General features: G+C 43.9%; 1 protein-coding gene across 3 annotated transcripts in view; it reads left to right on the top strand.

Moving 5' to 3' along the window:
* Positions 1-6,460: 6,460 nt before the first annotated feature.
* The window catches only part of RBM5 (RNA binding motif protein 5), a 29,528-nt gene continuing 20,130 nt past the window's right edge, over positions 6,461-15,858 (top strand). For 2 of the 3 annotated variants that reach the window (XM_058679161.1, XM_036497484.2), the window contains exons 1-4: positions 6,461-6,614; positions 7,867-7,931; positions 9,280-9,445; positions 11,839-11,994. In XM_058679161.1, coding sequence (XP_058535144.1) covers positions 7,915-7,931; positions 9,280-9,445; positions 11,839-11,994 — 339 coding nt within the window. In that variant the 5' untranslated portion in view covers positions 6,461-6,614; positions 7,867-7,914. Of the gene's footprint in view, positions 6,615-7,863; positions 7,932-9,279; positions 9,446-11,838; positions 11,995-15,858 lie in introns of all 3 variants that reach the window. The other variant, XM_012925864.2, reaches the window with a different exon arrangement.

Genomic DNA, 15,858 nt, shown 5'->3' with positions numbered 1-15,858 from the left:
TTATATTTTGTTAAATTTTTCTCCCAAATATGGTAAGGGATGGCTAAGGAGAAGAGAAAATCTTGATATGAGTTCATATAAACTGAGGTTAAAGTTGCAAATCCAACTGCAGTGAGCCCTGGAGTACTTCATCATGCTATGAATGTGAGTGAATATATTGAAGGGATCTTTAACTATAGCTTATGTGAATATTGTCAGGTTGTAAAATTCTTTAAAGTTACAAAAGTGTGGAATTTATTTTTCCAGTGTAATCAGTGAAAATAGCATCTCATTATTTGTTTCCATTTTTCGGGTAATGCTAAGACAGAATATATTTCCAAATGTTGCTTTACTATTCATTAGATCTTCAAAGGTCCTATTCTGACTTCCCCAATGTTGTGGGAGAGGGACCATGTGGCCACTCTGCCTAATGGATCCTGATGCTTCTCACTTTGTGATCATCACAACCACTACTCTGGCCCTTCCCTCCATAGCTAAAACTCCCCAAAGCAGTATCTGCCTTCTGAATTTTTCCACAATTTCCCCATCATTTCCCAAGGTTTGCTTAAAAAAATTGACTTTTAAAAAATTATTTGTCGCTGAAGGAACTATACAGCCTATTGCAACTTTCAATAGGTAATATATGATAGTAAATTGTTCTTTGTAGATGTCTCAGGAAAAGAATTTTTTTTTTTTTTTTAAGATTTTATTATTATTGGAAAGGCGGATATACAGAGAGGAGGAGAGACAGAGAGGAAGATCTTCCATCCGATGTTTCACTCCCCAAGTGAGCCGCAACGGGCCGGTACGCGCCAATCCAAAGCCGGGAACCAGGAACCTCTTCCGGGTCTCTCACACGGGTGCAGGGTCCCAAAGCTTTGGGCCGTCCTCTCCTGCTTTCCCAGGCCACAGGCAGGGAGCCGGATGGGAAGTGGAGCTGCCGGGATTAGAACTGGTGCCCATATGGGATCCCGGGGCTTTCAAGGCGAGGACTTTAGCTGCTAGGCCACGCCGCCGGGCCCGAAAAGGATGATTTTAGGAAAAGAGTTGAGTATTTAAAAGATCAATTGAATAAAGAAATAAGACTGTATTTTATGCTGTTACAGGTCACATAATCTCTGTCGTAATGGTTTAGCTCTGCTATTGCAGTTAAAAAGTAGCCATTAGTTGTCTGTGTATAAACAAGTGGTTGAAACTGTGATTCAGTAAAACTTTACCACCACAGGACACACACAGAATTGAACTGCCTGTAGTTTGTGATTTGCCTGATACTACAGGATAAGCCATTTAAATTTTTCAGCTTTAAACAAGTATACTCCTGAGGGATCTTCTAGTCCAGTTTATGGTCTTCCAGGTGTGTTTATACTGCAGTGCATCTCACTTCTTTCTGTCTCAAGAGATGAGAAACCTTTTTAGAAACTGCTCTAGCTTTATCTTGAATTGGCCAAAGTAGGTTTTCCGTCTGGTCTTTTATAATCCCACTAGAACTGGAATGAACTGTGTAGGACATGTCACATGCTTAACTTGATATTGTTTTGTTTTTAAGATTTATTTGATTTGTTTATTTTTGTGTGAAAGTAGATTTTACAGAGAAAAGGAGAGACACAGAAAGATCTTCCATCTGCTGTTTCACTCCACAAATGGCTGCAGTGATTGGGGCTGACCCTATCCAGCACCAGGAGCCAAGGAGCTTCTTCCAGGTCTTCCAAGTGGGTGCAGGGGCCCAAGGACTTGAGCCATCCTTTGCTGCTTTGCCAGGACATATACTGATGCCAATTTGGGATGCCAGTGCCACAGGTGGAAGATTATCCTTCTATGCCAGCTTGCTGGCCCCCGAAATTTTATTTTTTAAATTTTATTTGTTTGAAAGGCCGAGTTACAGAGAGATGGGTCTCAGGGTTTAAGCCCACCAGTAGGCCCCTAGGTCACCGAGGGTGAGTCAACAGTATTCTTCAGTCAAGGAACCACCAGAAACAAGCTGGTGAGGAATGTCCGTTATTCAGCACAAGTTCCAGGGTTTTAAAAGTTAAGGAAAAGGGTGTAGGAGGGCATCTTTCAGGCTGTCCCCCCACTCAGTAATGACACTGTGATTGGCTAAGAGGCATGTCAGAGGTCATGTTCCATATGCAGGGCCTGATGTTGTACCTCGGGCCAGGGCAGGTAAATTCTGCCACGCCTACCAGGTAGCAGGCAGAGACCCAGGGTTATTGCCCACAGCAGATTTTCATCCCACTGGCTCACTTCCCATGTGGCCCCAACAGCCTGGACTGAGTCAGACAAACAGGGAGCCCAAAACTTTACGTTTCTCCCCTGTGGATGGATGTCAGGGGTCCACGTAGTTGGGCCATCCTCTGCTGCATTCCTAGGCACATTGGTAGGAAGCTGGGTTAGAAGCAGAGTAGGCATGATAATAGTCAGCAACTATATAGGTTGCTGGCATCCATCACAGACTGCAGCTTAACGTACCACACCACTGTGCTCATCTGTTACTGGTGGTACAACAAAGAAACATCCAGTTACTAAGCTTGCAGTCTGCAAATTGAGAGCTTAATCTGCTGGTTTTTATAAGCAAGACTGGTTTTAGTCTCTGTGCCCTTGGACCTGTCCATTGAGAAAAATGGACACTGATCAGTTACTAATGGATTAAAAACATCAAGGGAGAAGTGCAGTCAGCAGTTGGGATGGAATGATATGGACTTGATTCTTCTTTGGTGGCAACAACATAATCTATGAAAGATGTTTTAAGCTCAGATCTCAGATCATTGTCTAAGTTTCAAATAATTTTTTTTCTTAATTTGATTTTGCTATTTACAGTTTGTTTTCCTTTTAAAGCTTGTTACTAATGAAAGTAGAAATAAATGTGAAGAATTTCACCTTGGAAAATTTTTGCAGCTCTTAATGAGAGTTTCAAAATGGGGCCCTTGTTAATTCTTTTTTACTTCCATATCCCTAGGTCCTGCCAGCTGGCTAACAGAGAATACACTCAGCATATGAAAAATAATGCTGAGGGCCAATGTTGTGACATAGCCGATGAAGCTGCAGGGCAATGCCGGTATCCTGTATGGGCAACAAACATGCCCTAACTGCTCTATTTCCCATCCAGCTCCCTGATAAAGTGCCTGGAACAGCAGTGAAAAATTACTCAAGTCAGCTACCAGAGACAGTTGAGAGTATGTCACTTAAATGCAGATGAAATTAGTCTGTTTTCTAGAGGCAGCCTTCAAGCTTAAGAATGATTTTGTTCCATTTATGACTAGGCAGATAGCTTTTCTGACAGGTGATCAGTTCAGCCCAGCCCAGTAAGAATTCCAAGGGTTGTTCAGAAATGCTGTTTAACTCCCCTGGGAACAAGGTAGTTGACTACTAATTTATTGTCTGACTGGCACTGTGGGATCAGTTACATGTGCTTTTGTCCTGATGATGAAAATTTTACGAGCTCTATCCTAAACTCTACATTCTCTAAAGGTACAAGCATACAGATAACAAGATCAAAACACTGAAAGGTAAAAATATATATAGGAGAGTGTATATAGAAGTGAGAGGGAGAGTTACAGCTGATTCTGTACTCAAGGATTTCTTTTTTCCTGTTATGTTTAAAAAGAAAAAAAAATTGGGGCCAAAGTGGGGCATAATGCTCTCTGTAGGTGCCAGTTCTACTCTTGCCTGCTCCATTTCCCAATCCAGCTTCATATTAAGGAAAGCCGTGAAGGATGGCCTCAGGCCTTGGGTCCCTGTTCCTTCATGGGAGACCTGGAAGAAGTTCCTGGCTCCCAGCTTCATGCCAGCCCAGCTCTGACTGTTGCAACCATTGGAGGTATGAACCAGCAGATAGAAAACACCTCTGTCTCTCCCTCTATAACTCCTTCAAGTTAAATGAATAAAGCTTTTATATATCATATCTACATCTCTCTCTCTCTCTCTCTCTATATATATATATATATATATATACACACATACACAAATATACAATACAAAATATACATATATACAAAATATAAATACACAAAGACATGTATATATTTGAAACCAGCTCTAAGGCATACAGGAAAAGCCTGTGCCTGTGAGGTTGGCATCTTAGTATGGGTACCAGTTCATGTCTTGGCTCCTCTACTTCTGATCCAGTTCCCTGCTAATTCACGCTGGAAATCAGTGGAAGACAGTGCAAGAGCTTCGGCCCCTGCATCCACAAAGAATGGTGGAAGCTCTGGGCTTCTGGTTTCAGCCTGGTCCAGCCCTTGCTGTTGCAGCTTTGTTGGAAATGAACCAGTAGATGGAAGATTGTCTCTCCTTCTCTCTGTAACTCTGCCTTTTATTTATTTATTTATTTATTTTTTTTAAGAAAAGGCTTTGGGCCCGGCAGTGTGGCCTAGCAGCTAAAGTTCTTACCTTCAATGACCCAGGATCCCATATGGGCGCCGGTTCTAATCCCGGCAGCTCCACTTCCCATCCAGCTCCCTGCTTGTGGCCTGGGAAAACAGTCAAGGACGGCCCAAAGCTTTGGGACCCTGCACCCGTGTGGGAGACCTGGAAGAGGTTCCAGGTTCCCAGCTTCGGATTGGCGCGTACCGGCCCGTTGCGGCTCACTTGGGAAGTGAATCATCGGACGGAAGATCTTCCTCTCTGTCTCTCCTCCTCTGTGTATATCTGGCTGTAATAAAATGAACAAATCTTTAAAAAAAATAATAAATTTTTCAAAAAAAACCCACAAAACTTTGCGGTGTGAACAAGAGATAGAAGACCTGTCATTGTCTTGTCAACCAACAAATAATTTATTCTTAAAGCCTTTTTTTTTTTTTTTTAAGATTTATTTATTTTTATTACAAAGTCAGACATACAGAGAGGAGGAGAGACAGGAAGATCTTCCGTCCAATGATTCACTCCCCAAGTGACCACAATGGCTGGTGCTGTGCCGATCCGAAGCTGGGAACCAGGAACCTCTTCCAGGTCTCCCACACGGGTGCAGTGTCCCAATGCATTGGGCCGTCCTCGACTGCTTTCCCAGCCCACAAGCAGGGAGCTGGATGGGAAGCAGAGCTGCCAGGATTAGAACCGGCACCCATATGGGATCCCAGTGCGTTCAAGGCGAGAACTTTAGCTCCTAGGCCATGGATGTGGGCCAAACTCCGCAAATAGTTTTAACAGACCAGGATATAGCAGGCCAATACCAGGAGCTGAGGATTCCCATCAGGGTCATCCATGTGAGTGGCAGAGGCCCTCTGAAGAAGTCAGCACATAAATCAGTACTCAGGTGGAATTCTGGTGTCACAAGTAACAGTTTAACTCATAACACCAAGATGCCATACCATACTCTCCTGCTAGATTTCCAGAGTCACTTCTATCATGTAAAAAGTTACAGTAAGCCATACAGTTAGAACATGTTAGAGTACTTTTCCAGGAAAAAAATTTTCTAGGCCACTGAAGCTGCTGTTTGGAGTCTCTTTATTAATGTCCTTCTGCTCACTCATAAAATATTTCTTATCTAAAGAGAGGTCAGTAATAGGAGAGATAAAATTAAATCTAAAAAAAAAGTTGTGCACTTTTTTTTTTTTAAGATTTACTTATTTTTGTTGAAAAGGCAGAGAGAAGAGAAAGATCTTTTGTCCACTGATTCACTCCCCAAGTGGCTGCAACAGCCAGAGCTAAGCCAGTCTGAAACCAGGAGTCAGGAACCTCCCGTGGGTCTCCCCTGCGAGCACAGGGTCCCAAAGTCCTGGGCCATGAAACCAGGAAAAGCCATGAAACTAGATGGGAAGTAGAGCTTCTGTGGTATGAAACAGCACCACGCGGGCAGACTTTAGCCACTAGGCCATCACACCCCTAATTTGGAATGATATTTTCAGAGAGAGAGATTCATCCACTGCTTTGCTACCCAAATGGCCTAACTACCAGGGTTATGTCAGGCCAAAGGCAGAAGCCAGGAACTTGGATCATCCTTTGCTTTCCTGTGCATGTTAGGAAGCTGGGATGGAAGTCGAGCAGCCAAGTCTTGAACGAGCAGTTGGGTTGCTGGTGCCTCAAGCAGAGCTTAGCTTACACAACTAAATTAATTCAGTTCTGAGTCCACTGTTGTAAGCTTTACGTGAGCCACTGTCTCTCACACAATGGCCTTAACAGGGACAGTGGTGGAAGTGGCTCAAAGTGGCCATTCTAGGCAGAACCTGAAGGTAAAATCAACAATGTCTATAAAGCATTTAGATCCATCACTTGAACCCAACATCCAGGGGTCAACTAAGATTCCTTCTCTTGAAGACACGTAAAACGCGTTTTGTGCCTGCGAAAGGAAGGCGCTTGTAACCAAGGCAACAATTAGTTGCCTTTGCCGAGAGGAATTCTGAAAAAGCTCAAATCCGGGTCCTGAACTGTGTCATAGTTAAGAGAAACACGCAAGAAAATAACTCGGGGCGACTTGACAGGCTGCCCCGGCGACCACACTTCCCGGCAGTCCTCGCGCAGCCGAGTAAGACTCGCGGATTGGGCGGCTCCGCAGAGGCGGGTGGCGGGGAGGGGCCTAAAGCAAGGAACTGTGGGTAGGAGACGGTCGTCGGTGAAGACGCCATTTTGTGGAGCGGGCGAATCCTGTCTGGAGGTTTTGGGACGCAGCGCAGCTACTGCTGCTGCTTCGGTCCCTCCTGGAGGTAAGTACTTCGCCCGTCCGTAATGACTGGCGATCCTTGCCGTTCGTGCCGTCCCCTAAGCTGCAGTGTCATCTAGGAGGTGGCCGTTCTACCGCAACCCAGGCTCGGGGGGCTAAGCAGTTCCTGGCGCTAGAGGGCCGCGCCCCTCCTGGCCGCCGCCTCTGTCAGCTTCCAGAGGCCACCTCCCAGCTCAGCCATGGGCCCGCTCCTTATGGGCTCTGAGTTTGCCCCTTGCTTGGATGTGTCTCCTTGTCCCCAACCGAACGGAGCGGTGAAGCCATTGGCGGACTCGAGCGTTCTTTCAGAGCGCCCCGGACTAGCCGCCATCGCCCCGCACCAGCAACTGACTTGTCCTCTCGGAAAGGCTGTTCGGTGGTGCCTGATCTGCGGCCTGGGAACTTCCTGAGAGACAGCAGGGGCGTGTGCAGGGAGCGAAGGCCGGACACCCGAGTGGGGCGCGCAGGCTGTGGCGCCGCCATCTCGGCCGCGACACCCAGTGGGGGTGGGTTGCAGGCACCACCCGGCAGACGAGAAACTTGTTTTTCCCAGGCGGTCCTTTCCACTTAATAAAGCACTATTTTTTTTTTTTTTGACCCCCTTCCCTGTAAAGGCTCTGGGGACAGCTGTAACTTAGCCCGGTTCTCGAAGGGGGGGGCAGCTGTGTGGTGTTAGCAGCGCGCGGGTGCTGCTTGGCCCAGGATTGAGCGGGGGATTACGTAGGAATTCAGTCGTGTCGAGGTTTGCTCTTATCACACCTGTTTGTAAATAAAATGCTTGGGATCAGCCGTTGCGTCGTAAATATAGTGAATGTCAAAAAGCTCCACAACTGTTCTAGCTTCTGAGGAGATTTTCATCACAAAATGCTGAATTTCATGTGGATCATTGAATTGGTGTAGTCCTGTGGATTCAGGCTTTAACCGTTGTAGCTATTTGGATTCTGAACCCAAGCAGCTGATTGCGGCTCTGGTTTTTTTTGTTGTTTTGTTTTGTTTGTGTTTGTTTTTGCTTTGTAATCCAGGGAAGTTGTCTCCTGCTTACTTCATGCTGTGTGTTTGCTGTTAAATCTTTAAACTGCTCATTGTTCAAATGTTGGCCTGATTTAAGCCTTGACAGTTGTTCTCACCTTAGCTAATTACTGTTAATGATTGGATAAAGGGTTGATGAAACCCAAACAGCATTATCTCAGTTTATAAAGAGGCTGACTCAAATGATCTCTGAAGTTTGCAGCAACCTCTCTTTTGTTTCCTAGCAGAAGTAAGACAAAGCTTTTGGAGGCGTGTGCTAGATCGGCAGTAAAACAATGGGTTCAGACAAACGGTAAGTTACTACAGTATTCTAATCTTCACATTTCAGTGGGAACTGAAGTGCTTTAAATTACTTATCATACAACTGTTTGAGTGTTTTGTGCCAAGCATTGCTAATGCACACCTTCATGATCCTGTTGTCACAGACTGCAATCCAGTCAAGATATGGTGTGAGCTGTGCTGTGATTAAAGTTCTGGGTGTTTTCTTGGCCATATCCTGGAATGATTTCTGGGGAAAATACTAAACCTGAAGGCTAAGTAAGGATTAGTCAAAGCAGGCAAATGGAATGGTCGCTGAGGATTTCCATTGTGGACCACAGACTGTGCTGCAGCATGGTACCTAGCTGCTAAGCAACTGATGAATTGCATTTCTTGGATTTGTACCCTATGAAGTGAGATGTTACAGGCATAGCTGAGATGCTTGAGGCTGTTACATGGAGAAAGAACGAAACAAAAAATTAGAAAATGTAGCTGCCATATCACCAGTGGATATACTCCCTTCTCAGGCCATTTGTTTTAAACATTTGTGTTTTTAGTTGCTGGCCTTAGAATTGAGGGCAGTCCTGTGTTAGAGCAAACTGACAGCCCAGAGTACTTTGTTTTGTCATTTTAATTATATGGCAGCAGTCTGTGATTCCAAGTAGCTTAATAAACATTTACCCTGCTTTGATTAGTACCATGAAATCCTTTTTTGAAGACTACTCATTTACTTGGATTTATACATCATCAATGAGGCCCTTATACGCTTTTTTTTTTAATCTACGTTCAGATTGGCCTCTTGTTACTAGATTTTCACAGTTCTACTACCCAGTCATCAAAATAAACCAAATCTTGTGGAAAATAATGATGGTACTAGTTTCAGGTAACTGTCCAATTATGTCTGACAAATTACATGGTTGACAGACTAATGGAAAAAAAAGACTTAATTTATCCAGGTTATTGGTCCATTTTCAGGTAGGCGTGGTACTTTTGAAGGTAATAAACCAGAATGTTCTCCTTTGGAATGAGTGAAATTCAGTTACATTGTTCCTGCCTTTGGTCACTAAGGACAAAGGGCATGGAAAGAGTAGTATGTAGAACCATAAGCTTGAGAAGGTGGAAGAATAAACTTTGAGAACAGAACACTTTGTCCAGAATATTCAACCCAAGAATTTGATAGCTGCATGTTCTGTCGAGCTTACGTTGTTGAAAATTATCTTGACAGTAGTAGGTGTTTTTCCCCCAGTAGTTATCTTTTATGAACAGGAATTTGGTAATTGTAAGGGTCACGTTCAACTGTTGGTAGATACATGTTGTAAACTTACCTGTGTAAACTGTTTTTAACCAAATTAACATTAAATGAAAATTCTTTCCCGTGACAGCGTGAGTAGAACAGAGCGAAGTGGAAGATATGGTTCCATCATAGACAGAGATGACCGTGATGAGCGTGAATCCAGGAGCAGGCGGAGGGACTCAGATTATAAAAGATCTAGTGATGATCGAAGAGGTGATAGATACGATGACTACCGAGACTATGATAGCCCAGAGGTGAGTGACCAGCAAATATCGCAGAGTATAAGCATGTGACTAACGATTCAGGATTCTCAAAATAAGTTTACAACGTATAGAAATCTCTCTTCTGATTAACACAGCCAAACAATTACTCTGAAAACTTTGAGTTAATTAAAACCTCCAATTGTGGCACAGCAGGTAAAGTATGTAACACCAGTATTCCATGTGGGCATTGGTTTATGTCCCTGCTGCTCCACTTTCCATCTGGCTTCCTGCTGATCGCATGAGAAAAGCAACGAAAACTGATCCTAGTACTTGGGCCCCTGCCACACATGTGAGAGATCCAGATGAAGTTCCTGGCTGTAGCCTGGCTCAATCCCAGTCTCTGCAGCCATGTGTGGAGTAAATCGATGGATGAAAGATGATTCTTTTCCTTTTTAAAGATTTATTTATTTTTATTGCAAAGTCAGATATACAGAGAGGAGAGACAGAGAGGAAGATCTTCCGTCCGATGATTCACTCCCCAAGTGGCCACAAAGGCCGGTGCTGCGCTGATTCAAAGCCGGGAACCAGGAACCTCTTCCAGGTCTCCCACATGGGTGCAGTGTCCCAAAGCTTTGGGCCGTCCTCGACTGCTTTCCCAGGCCACATGCAGGGAGCTGGATGGGAAGTGGAGCTGCCGGGATTAGAACCGGCGCCCATATGGGATCCTGGCACATTCAAGGCGAGGACTTTAGCTGCTAGGCCACGCTGCCGGGCCCAAAAGATGATTCATTTTTATGAAAGATATTTTTGAAAAGTCAGATGTGTACAGAGAGGAGAAACAGGATGATCTTCATCCATTGATTCATTCGCAAGTGGCCACAATGACTGAAGCTGAGCCAATCCGAAGGCAGGAGCTGGAGCCTCTTCTGGGTCTCCCATGTGGGTGCAGGGTCCCAAGGTTTTGGACCAGCCTCGACTGGTTTCCCATAAGCCAGGAGCTGGATGGGAAGTGGGGCTGCCAGGATTAGAACCAGCGCCCATAGGGGATCCCAGTGTGTTCAAGGTGAGGACTTTATTTTTATCAGAAAGTCAGATACGCAGAGGAGGAGAGACAGAAATATTTTCTGGGCCCGGCAGTGTGGCCTAGCAGCTAAAGTCCTCAGCTTCAATGCCCCAAGATCCCATATGGGTGCCGGTTCTAATCCTGGCAGCTCCACTTCCCATTCAGCTCCCTGCTTGTGGCCTGGGAAAGCAGTCGACAACGGCCCAAAGCCTTGGGACCCTGCACCCGAGTGGAGACCCAGAAGAGGTTCCTGGTTCCTGGCTTCGGATCACGCAGCACCAGCCGTTGTGCTCACTTGGGTTTGAATCATCGGATGGGAGATCTTCCTCTCTGTATATCTGACTTTGTAATAAAAATAAATAAATCTTTAAAAAAAAAATGAATATCTTCTGTGCAATGATTCACTCCCCAAGTGAGGCCAGAACTGAACTGATCTGAAGCCAAGAGCCAGGAGCCGCCTCTGGGTTTTTCGCATGAGTGCAGGGTCCCAAGTCTTTGGACCATCCTTGACTGCTCTCCCAGGCCACAAGCATGGAGCTGGATGGGAAATGAGACAGCTGGGACACAAACTGGTGCCCATATGGGAACCCAGCGTGTGCAAGGTGAAGACGTTAGCCACTAAGCTTCCTCACTGGGCCTACTATTTTATTTTTAATAATAATAAAAAACCTGAGCATTTCAGGGATAGAAATTTTAGCTTAAAAGAAATTGCAGCTAAAGTTTGTGAACTTGTTAAGCTCTCACAACCCTGTAAGATACAAGTGCTGTTGCTATTGTAAAAATCAGATCCTGGGATCACAGTATCAAATACTGCGCCTCAAGCTGTGTGCAATTTCTGTTACCTTACCTTAACATATTAACACATTCCTTTTAATATATTTACATAATTTAATTTTATTTCATATTCATCACATGTTGGTATACTGTAAGGTCTTTAACCAACCTGTTGTTGCTGTTTTAAAAAAACAGTGCAGAAAGCATAAATGTGTAATGTTTATATGCTCTTTTCAAAGATAAGGAGAGATAAATAGGCAGATAGGGAGAGCTCCTGTGTTGTTCACTTCCCTAAGTACCTGCAGCAACTTTGGCTGGGTCTGAGCCAAGCCAAAGCGGGGACCCTGGACTCAGTTCCAGTCTCTGATCTGGGTGTCCAAGACCCAGCCTTTTAATCTCACTTGCTGGCTCCCAGTTGGAAATAGGACTGCTAAGAACCAAACTCTAGCGTTCTAATAGGGGAGATCAACATCTTAACCACTGTATCAAATGCCTGTGGCTTGTTTAATTAAATTCTAGGGGTCATGTCTGGTAAGTTCTACGAGTAGAGGGCCTGGATGAAAGTATGCAGAAAGTTTTTAATGTTACTTTGTTTATTTTAAATCAGAGGGAACGTGAAAGAAGGAACAGTGACCGATCTGAAGATGGTTACCATTCAGATGGTGACTATGGTGAGCATGACTATAGACATGACATCAGTGACGAGAGAGAGAGTAAGACCATCATACTCCGCGGCCTTCCCATCACCATCACAGAGAGCGATGTGAGTCAACACAAATGCAAATTCTGCCATTATTATCTCATGTTAATTTTCTCTCCAACTATTAATCTCCAGTGGTGAAAAATTCTTTAGAGTAAGCAAAAGTAAATTACCATTTACATTTAGGCTTCGCAGCTCAATGTAGAGTTTTCAGAAGTTCCTTAACTTTTGGGATCAACTCTTATTCCTTAATACTTCCTATAGAGATTGTCAGTTTTATTGAATTGATTACTTATTAAATGGGGTGTTTGGTAAAAATGTGGCTTTTGTCATAATCTGGCTTCCCTACCCTTTGATTTGATGAAAACTACACTATATGAGGTATAGCTAGCACATGGGGCTTCGCTGCTGCATAAGATGCCAGTAGTCTTATACAGTAGCACTGGTCTGAGTTCCTGCTGCTCTGCTTCTAATCCAGCTTCTTGCTAATGTGCTGGGGAAAGAAGCAGATGATGGCCGTTTTACTAGAACCACTATCACTTACTTATATGAGAGACCTAAATGGAATTCTGGGATCCTAGCATCAGACTATTTCAGCCCTGGCCTTTGCAGCCATTTGGAGAGTAAGCCAGCAGGCTGAATCTATCTTTTCCCTGTCACACGGCATTTCAAATAAAATGATGCATTTTTAGGCACTAGTGTGATGGCCCAGTGGCTAAATCCTCACCTCAAGCACCAGGTTCTCATGGGTGCTGATTCGTGTCCCAGATGCTCTACTTCCCTTCCACCACCCTGCTTGGGGCCTGGGAAAGCAGTCGACAACGGCCCAAAGCCATGAGACCCTGCACCCGCGTTGGAGACCTGAAGGAGGCTCCTGGCACATTGTTGCCAATTGGCTTGGTTCTGACCCTTGTGGCTACTTGGGGAGTGAGCCAGCATGTGGAAGATGTTTCTCTCTCTTTTCTCTCTGCAAATCTGCCATATATATGTGTGTAATGTATGTAAAGGTTTTTTTTTTATTATTACATTTTTGTTTGAAAAACATTTACATCAGAGAAAACGGAAGATGTGTCTGCTAGTTCACTCCGCAATTGACTGCAGTGGCAAGAGCTCATCTGATCTGAAGCCAGGAGTTTTTCCTGAGTATTCTACACGGGTGCCAGGGCCCAAAGCTTTGGTTCATCCTCTGCTGCTTTCCCAGGCCACAGGCCTGGATCTGGATGGGAATTGGATCTGCTGGGATACAAACCAGTGCCCTTATAGAATGCTAGCACTTACAGGTGGAGGTTTAACTTGTTGAGCCACTTTGTCAACCCTGAAAAAATAAATTTTCACAGAAGAAAATTAACCATTTGCAACCTTGGAAAAGGCTGTTGAAAAGGAAGCTTCATTCCCTGACTCACTCCTACCAACGTGGAGCTGCTTCTGTTTGGCCCTGTCATTTTTTTTTTTTTTTTCTCAAAGATTTATTTTATTTTTACTGCAAAGTCAGATACACAGAGATGAGGAGAGATGGAGAGAAAGAGCTTCCGTCCGATGATTCACTCCCCAAGTGACTGCAGTGGCCAGTGCTGTGCTGATCCAAAGACAGGAGCCAGGAACCTCCTCCAGGGGTCCCAGACGGGTGCAGGGTACCAGGGCTTTGGGCCGTCTTCGACTGCTTTCCCAGGCCACAAGCAGGGAGCTAGATGGGAAATGGAACTGCTGGGACCAGAACTGGTGCATTCAAGGGAGGACCCAAGCCGCCAGGCCACCATGATGGGCCCGACCCTGTCATTTTCAGCAGCATATCTGGTCCATATACCTTCCTTCCAGTCAAGTCCTTCCCCAGTGGGCCACTCTGGATTTGTCTATTGTTGTACTAGCTTATCTTTATCCACTTGGAGACATCTTTTAGAATGAAGTCTTTGCTGATCAAACAAATAACTTTTTTTTTCTTTATTTTTTTTTAATTATTTATTATTTTTACTTCATTAGTTACATTGTATTATGTGACACAGTTACATAGGTAATGGGTTCTCCCCACCCCTCCCCAAACCCTCCCACCATGGTGGATTCCTCCACCTTGTTGCATAACCACAGCTCAAGTTCAGTTGAGATTCCCCCATTGCAAGCGTATACCAAACAGAGTCCAGCATCTTATTGTCCAGTCAAGTTCAACGGCTTCTTAGGTATAACAAATAACTTTTTAATTTTCTTTTTTCTCCAAGGCATAATCATGATTTTCATGTAGTACTTATTCTGTGACTATCAACTTGCGTATGTGTCCCATTTTTACCACACAAGACAATCTCTGAGGCATCTGTGAAAGCCAGGTGTCTGTTTTCCCAGTCCTTGAATGCAGTGTGATGCTTAACCAGTGTCACTGGAGAAGTGAATGTGAAGTTTGAAAATATGTTTGCCAAAGATGTAAAAAACAGTATTGTGCCTTACCAGTACTGGGGTGGTCAGAAAAATACTATCACTGACATGTTGAACTGACTTTTTGACAAAGCTGAAGGGAAGAAATGGGTTTGTATAGCTTTGAGCTTCTCAGTCCTCAGTGGTAAATGGGAGATAGTATCAGTTAATACTGGATAATCACTCTATTGTTTGTGATTATTGCACATCTGCTGCATTATGTTAGATGGCACAAGGTACAGAACCATGGATTGTCCTAGAAAAAGCCAAGATCTAGTGCTGGTGCTTAGCATATTTGATAAAGCTCCTACCTATGACACTAGTATCCCAAATGGGCACCAGTTCAAGTTCTGGCTGTACCACTTCCTGTCAATTTCTCCGTGAGTGTTCCTGCACAATTAGTGGAGAATTGCCTATGTACTGGGGCCCCTGCACTTAAATAGGAAAACTGATTTTTCATTTATTTGAAAGCTAGAGAGATCTCCATGTTCAATCTACTGGTCACTCCCAAATGCCCAAAATAGCTAGCGCTGGGCTCATCTGAAGCCAGGAGCCTAGAACTTGGATCTGCTATGCTGGTAGCAGGGAAGCAAGTCCTTAAGCCATTGTCTGCCTCCTCCCAGAGTGCACATTAGCAAGAAGCAGGATTGAAAAGATTTAAATCCAGGCACACTAGTGTGGGATTCGAGCATGCTAACTTGGATCAAATGCCCATCCCTGAATGCTTATTTTATTTGAAAGGCAAATTTACAGAAAGAGAAATATCTTCCATTAACTTGTTCACTCCCCCAAATGGCCAGAGCTGGGCTGATCCAAACCCAGGATCTTCTGTGTCTCTGATAGGGTGAAGGGTCCCAAGGACTGTGGTAATCTCTGGGCACCTCTGCTGCCCTCCCAGATCATGGACAGAGCTGGATGGCAGGGGGACAGCTGGGATTATAACCCATACCCATATGAGATGTTGACACTGCAAGTCAGAAGGTTAGCTTTTTGATCCACCACACAAACTCCAAAGTAATATTTTTTTTAAATTAACAATGTAAAGTGTTTAAAAAAATAGTGGAAAATAACAAATACTGTTTAGTTATATCTTCTTCCCCACCAAAAAAAAAATTAAATTATGGTATTTAATCTCTGGAATTTTAGTACATCCGTTTCATTGTTCTGCTTGGCTCTAAGATTATCTCTAGTAACTAAATTGGAACATGTGTTACTCTATTACTTTTATAGTAACTATTTATTCTGGTGATTGTTACTTAGTATGAGCCTGAGTCTCATCATGGTTCATTGTAGCACTGCTATATGAGGAGATAGATACACAGTAGTTTCCCTTTAGTCCTGGTAACTTTGTTTTGTAAAGTACCATAAATACTGAACCATTGCTCTTAGGAGACCAATTAGATTTTTATTTCATTAACATTGAAATCGCAGCAAATAGCGCTATAACTCATAAATTTTGCCTGCACCAATTTCCAAGGCACCATATAATTCCTTCCTGGCTGTTAGGTCAATTTCTTTTGTTTATTT

The sequence above is a fragment of the Ochotona princeps genome, chromosome 21 (assembly GCF_030435755.1).
Source record: "Ochotona princeps isolate mOchPri1 chromosome 21, mOchPri1.hap1, whole genome shotgun sequence".
Classification (NCBI taxonomy): Eukaryota; Metazoa; Chordata; class Mammalia; order Lagomorpha; family Ochotonidae; genus Ochotona; species Ochotona princeps.
Note: the sequence above shows the minus strand (reverse complement) of the source record. Positions and strands in the feature narration are given on the sequence as shown.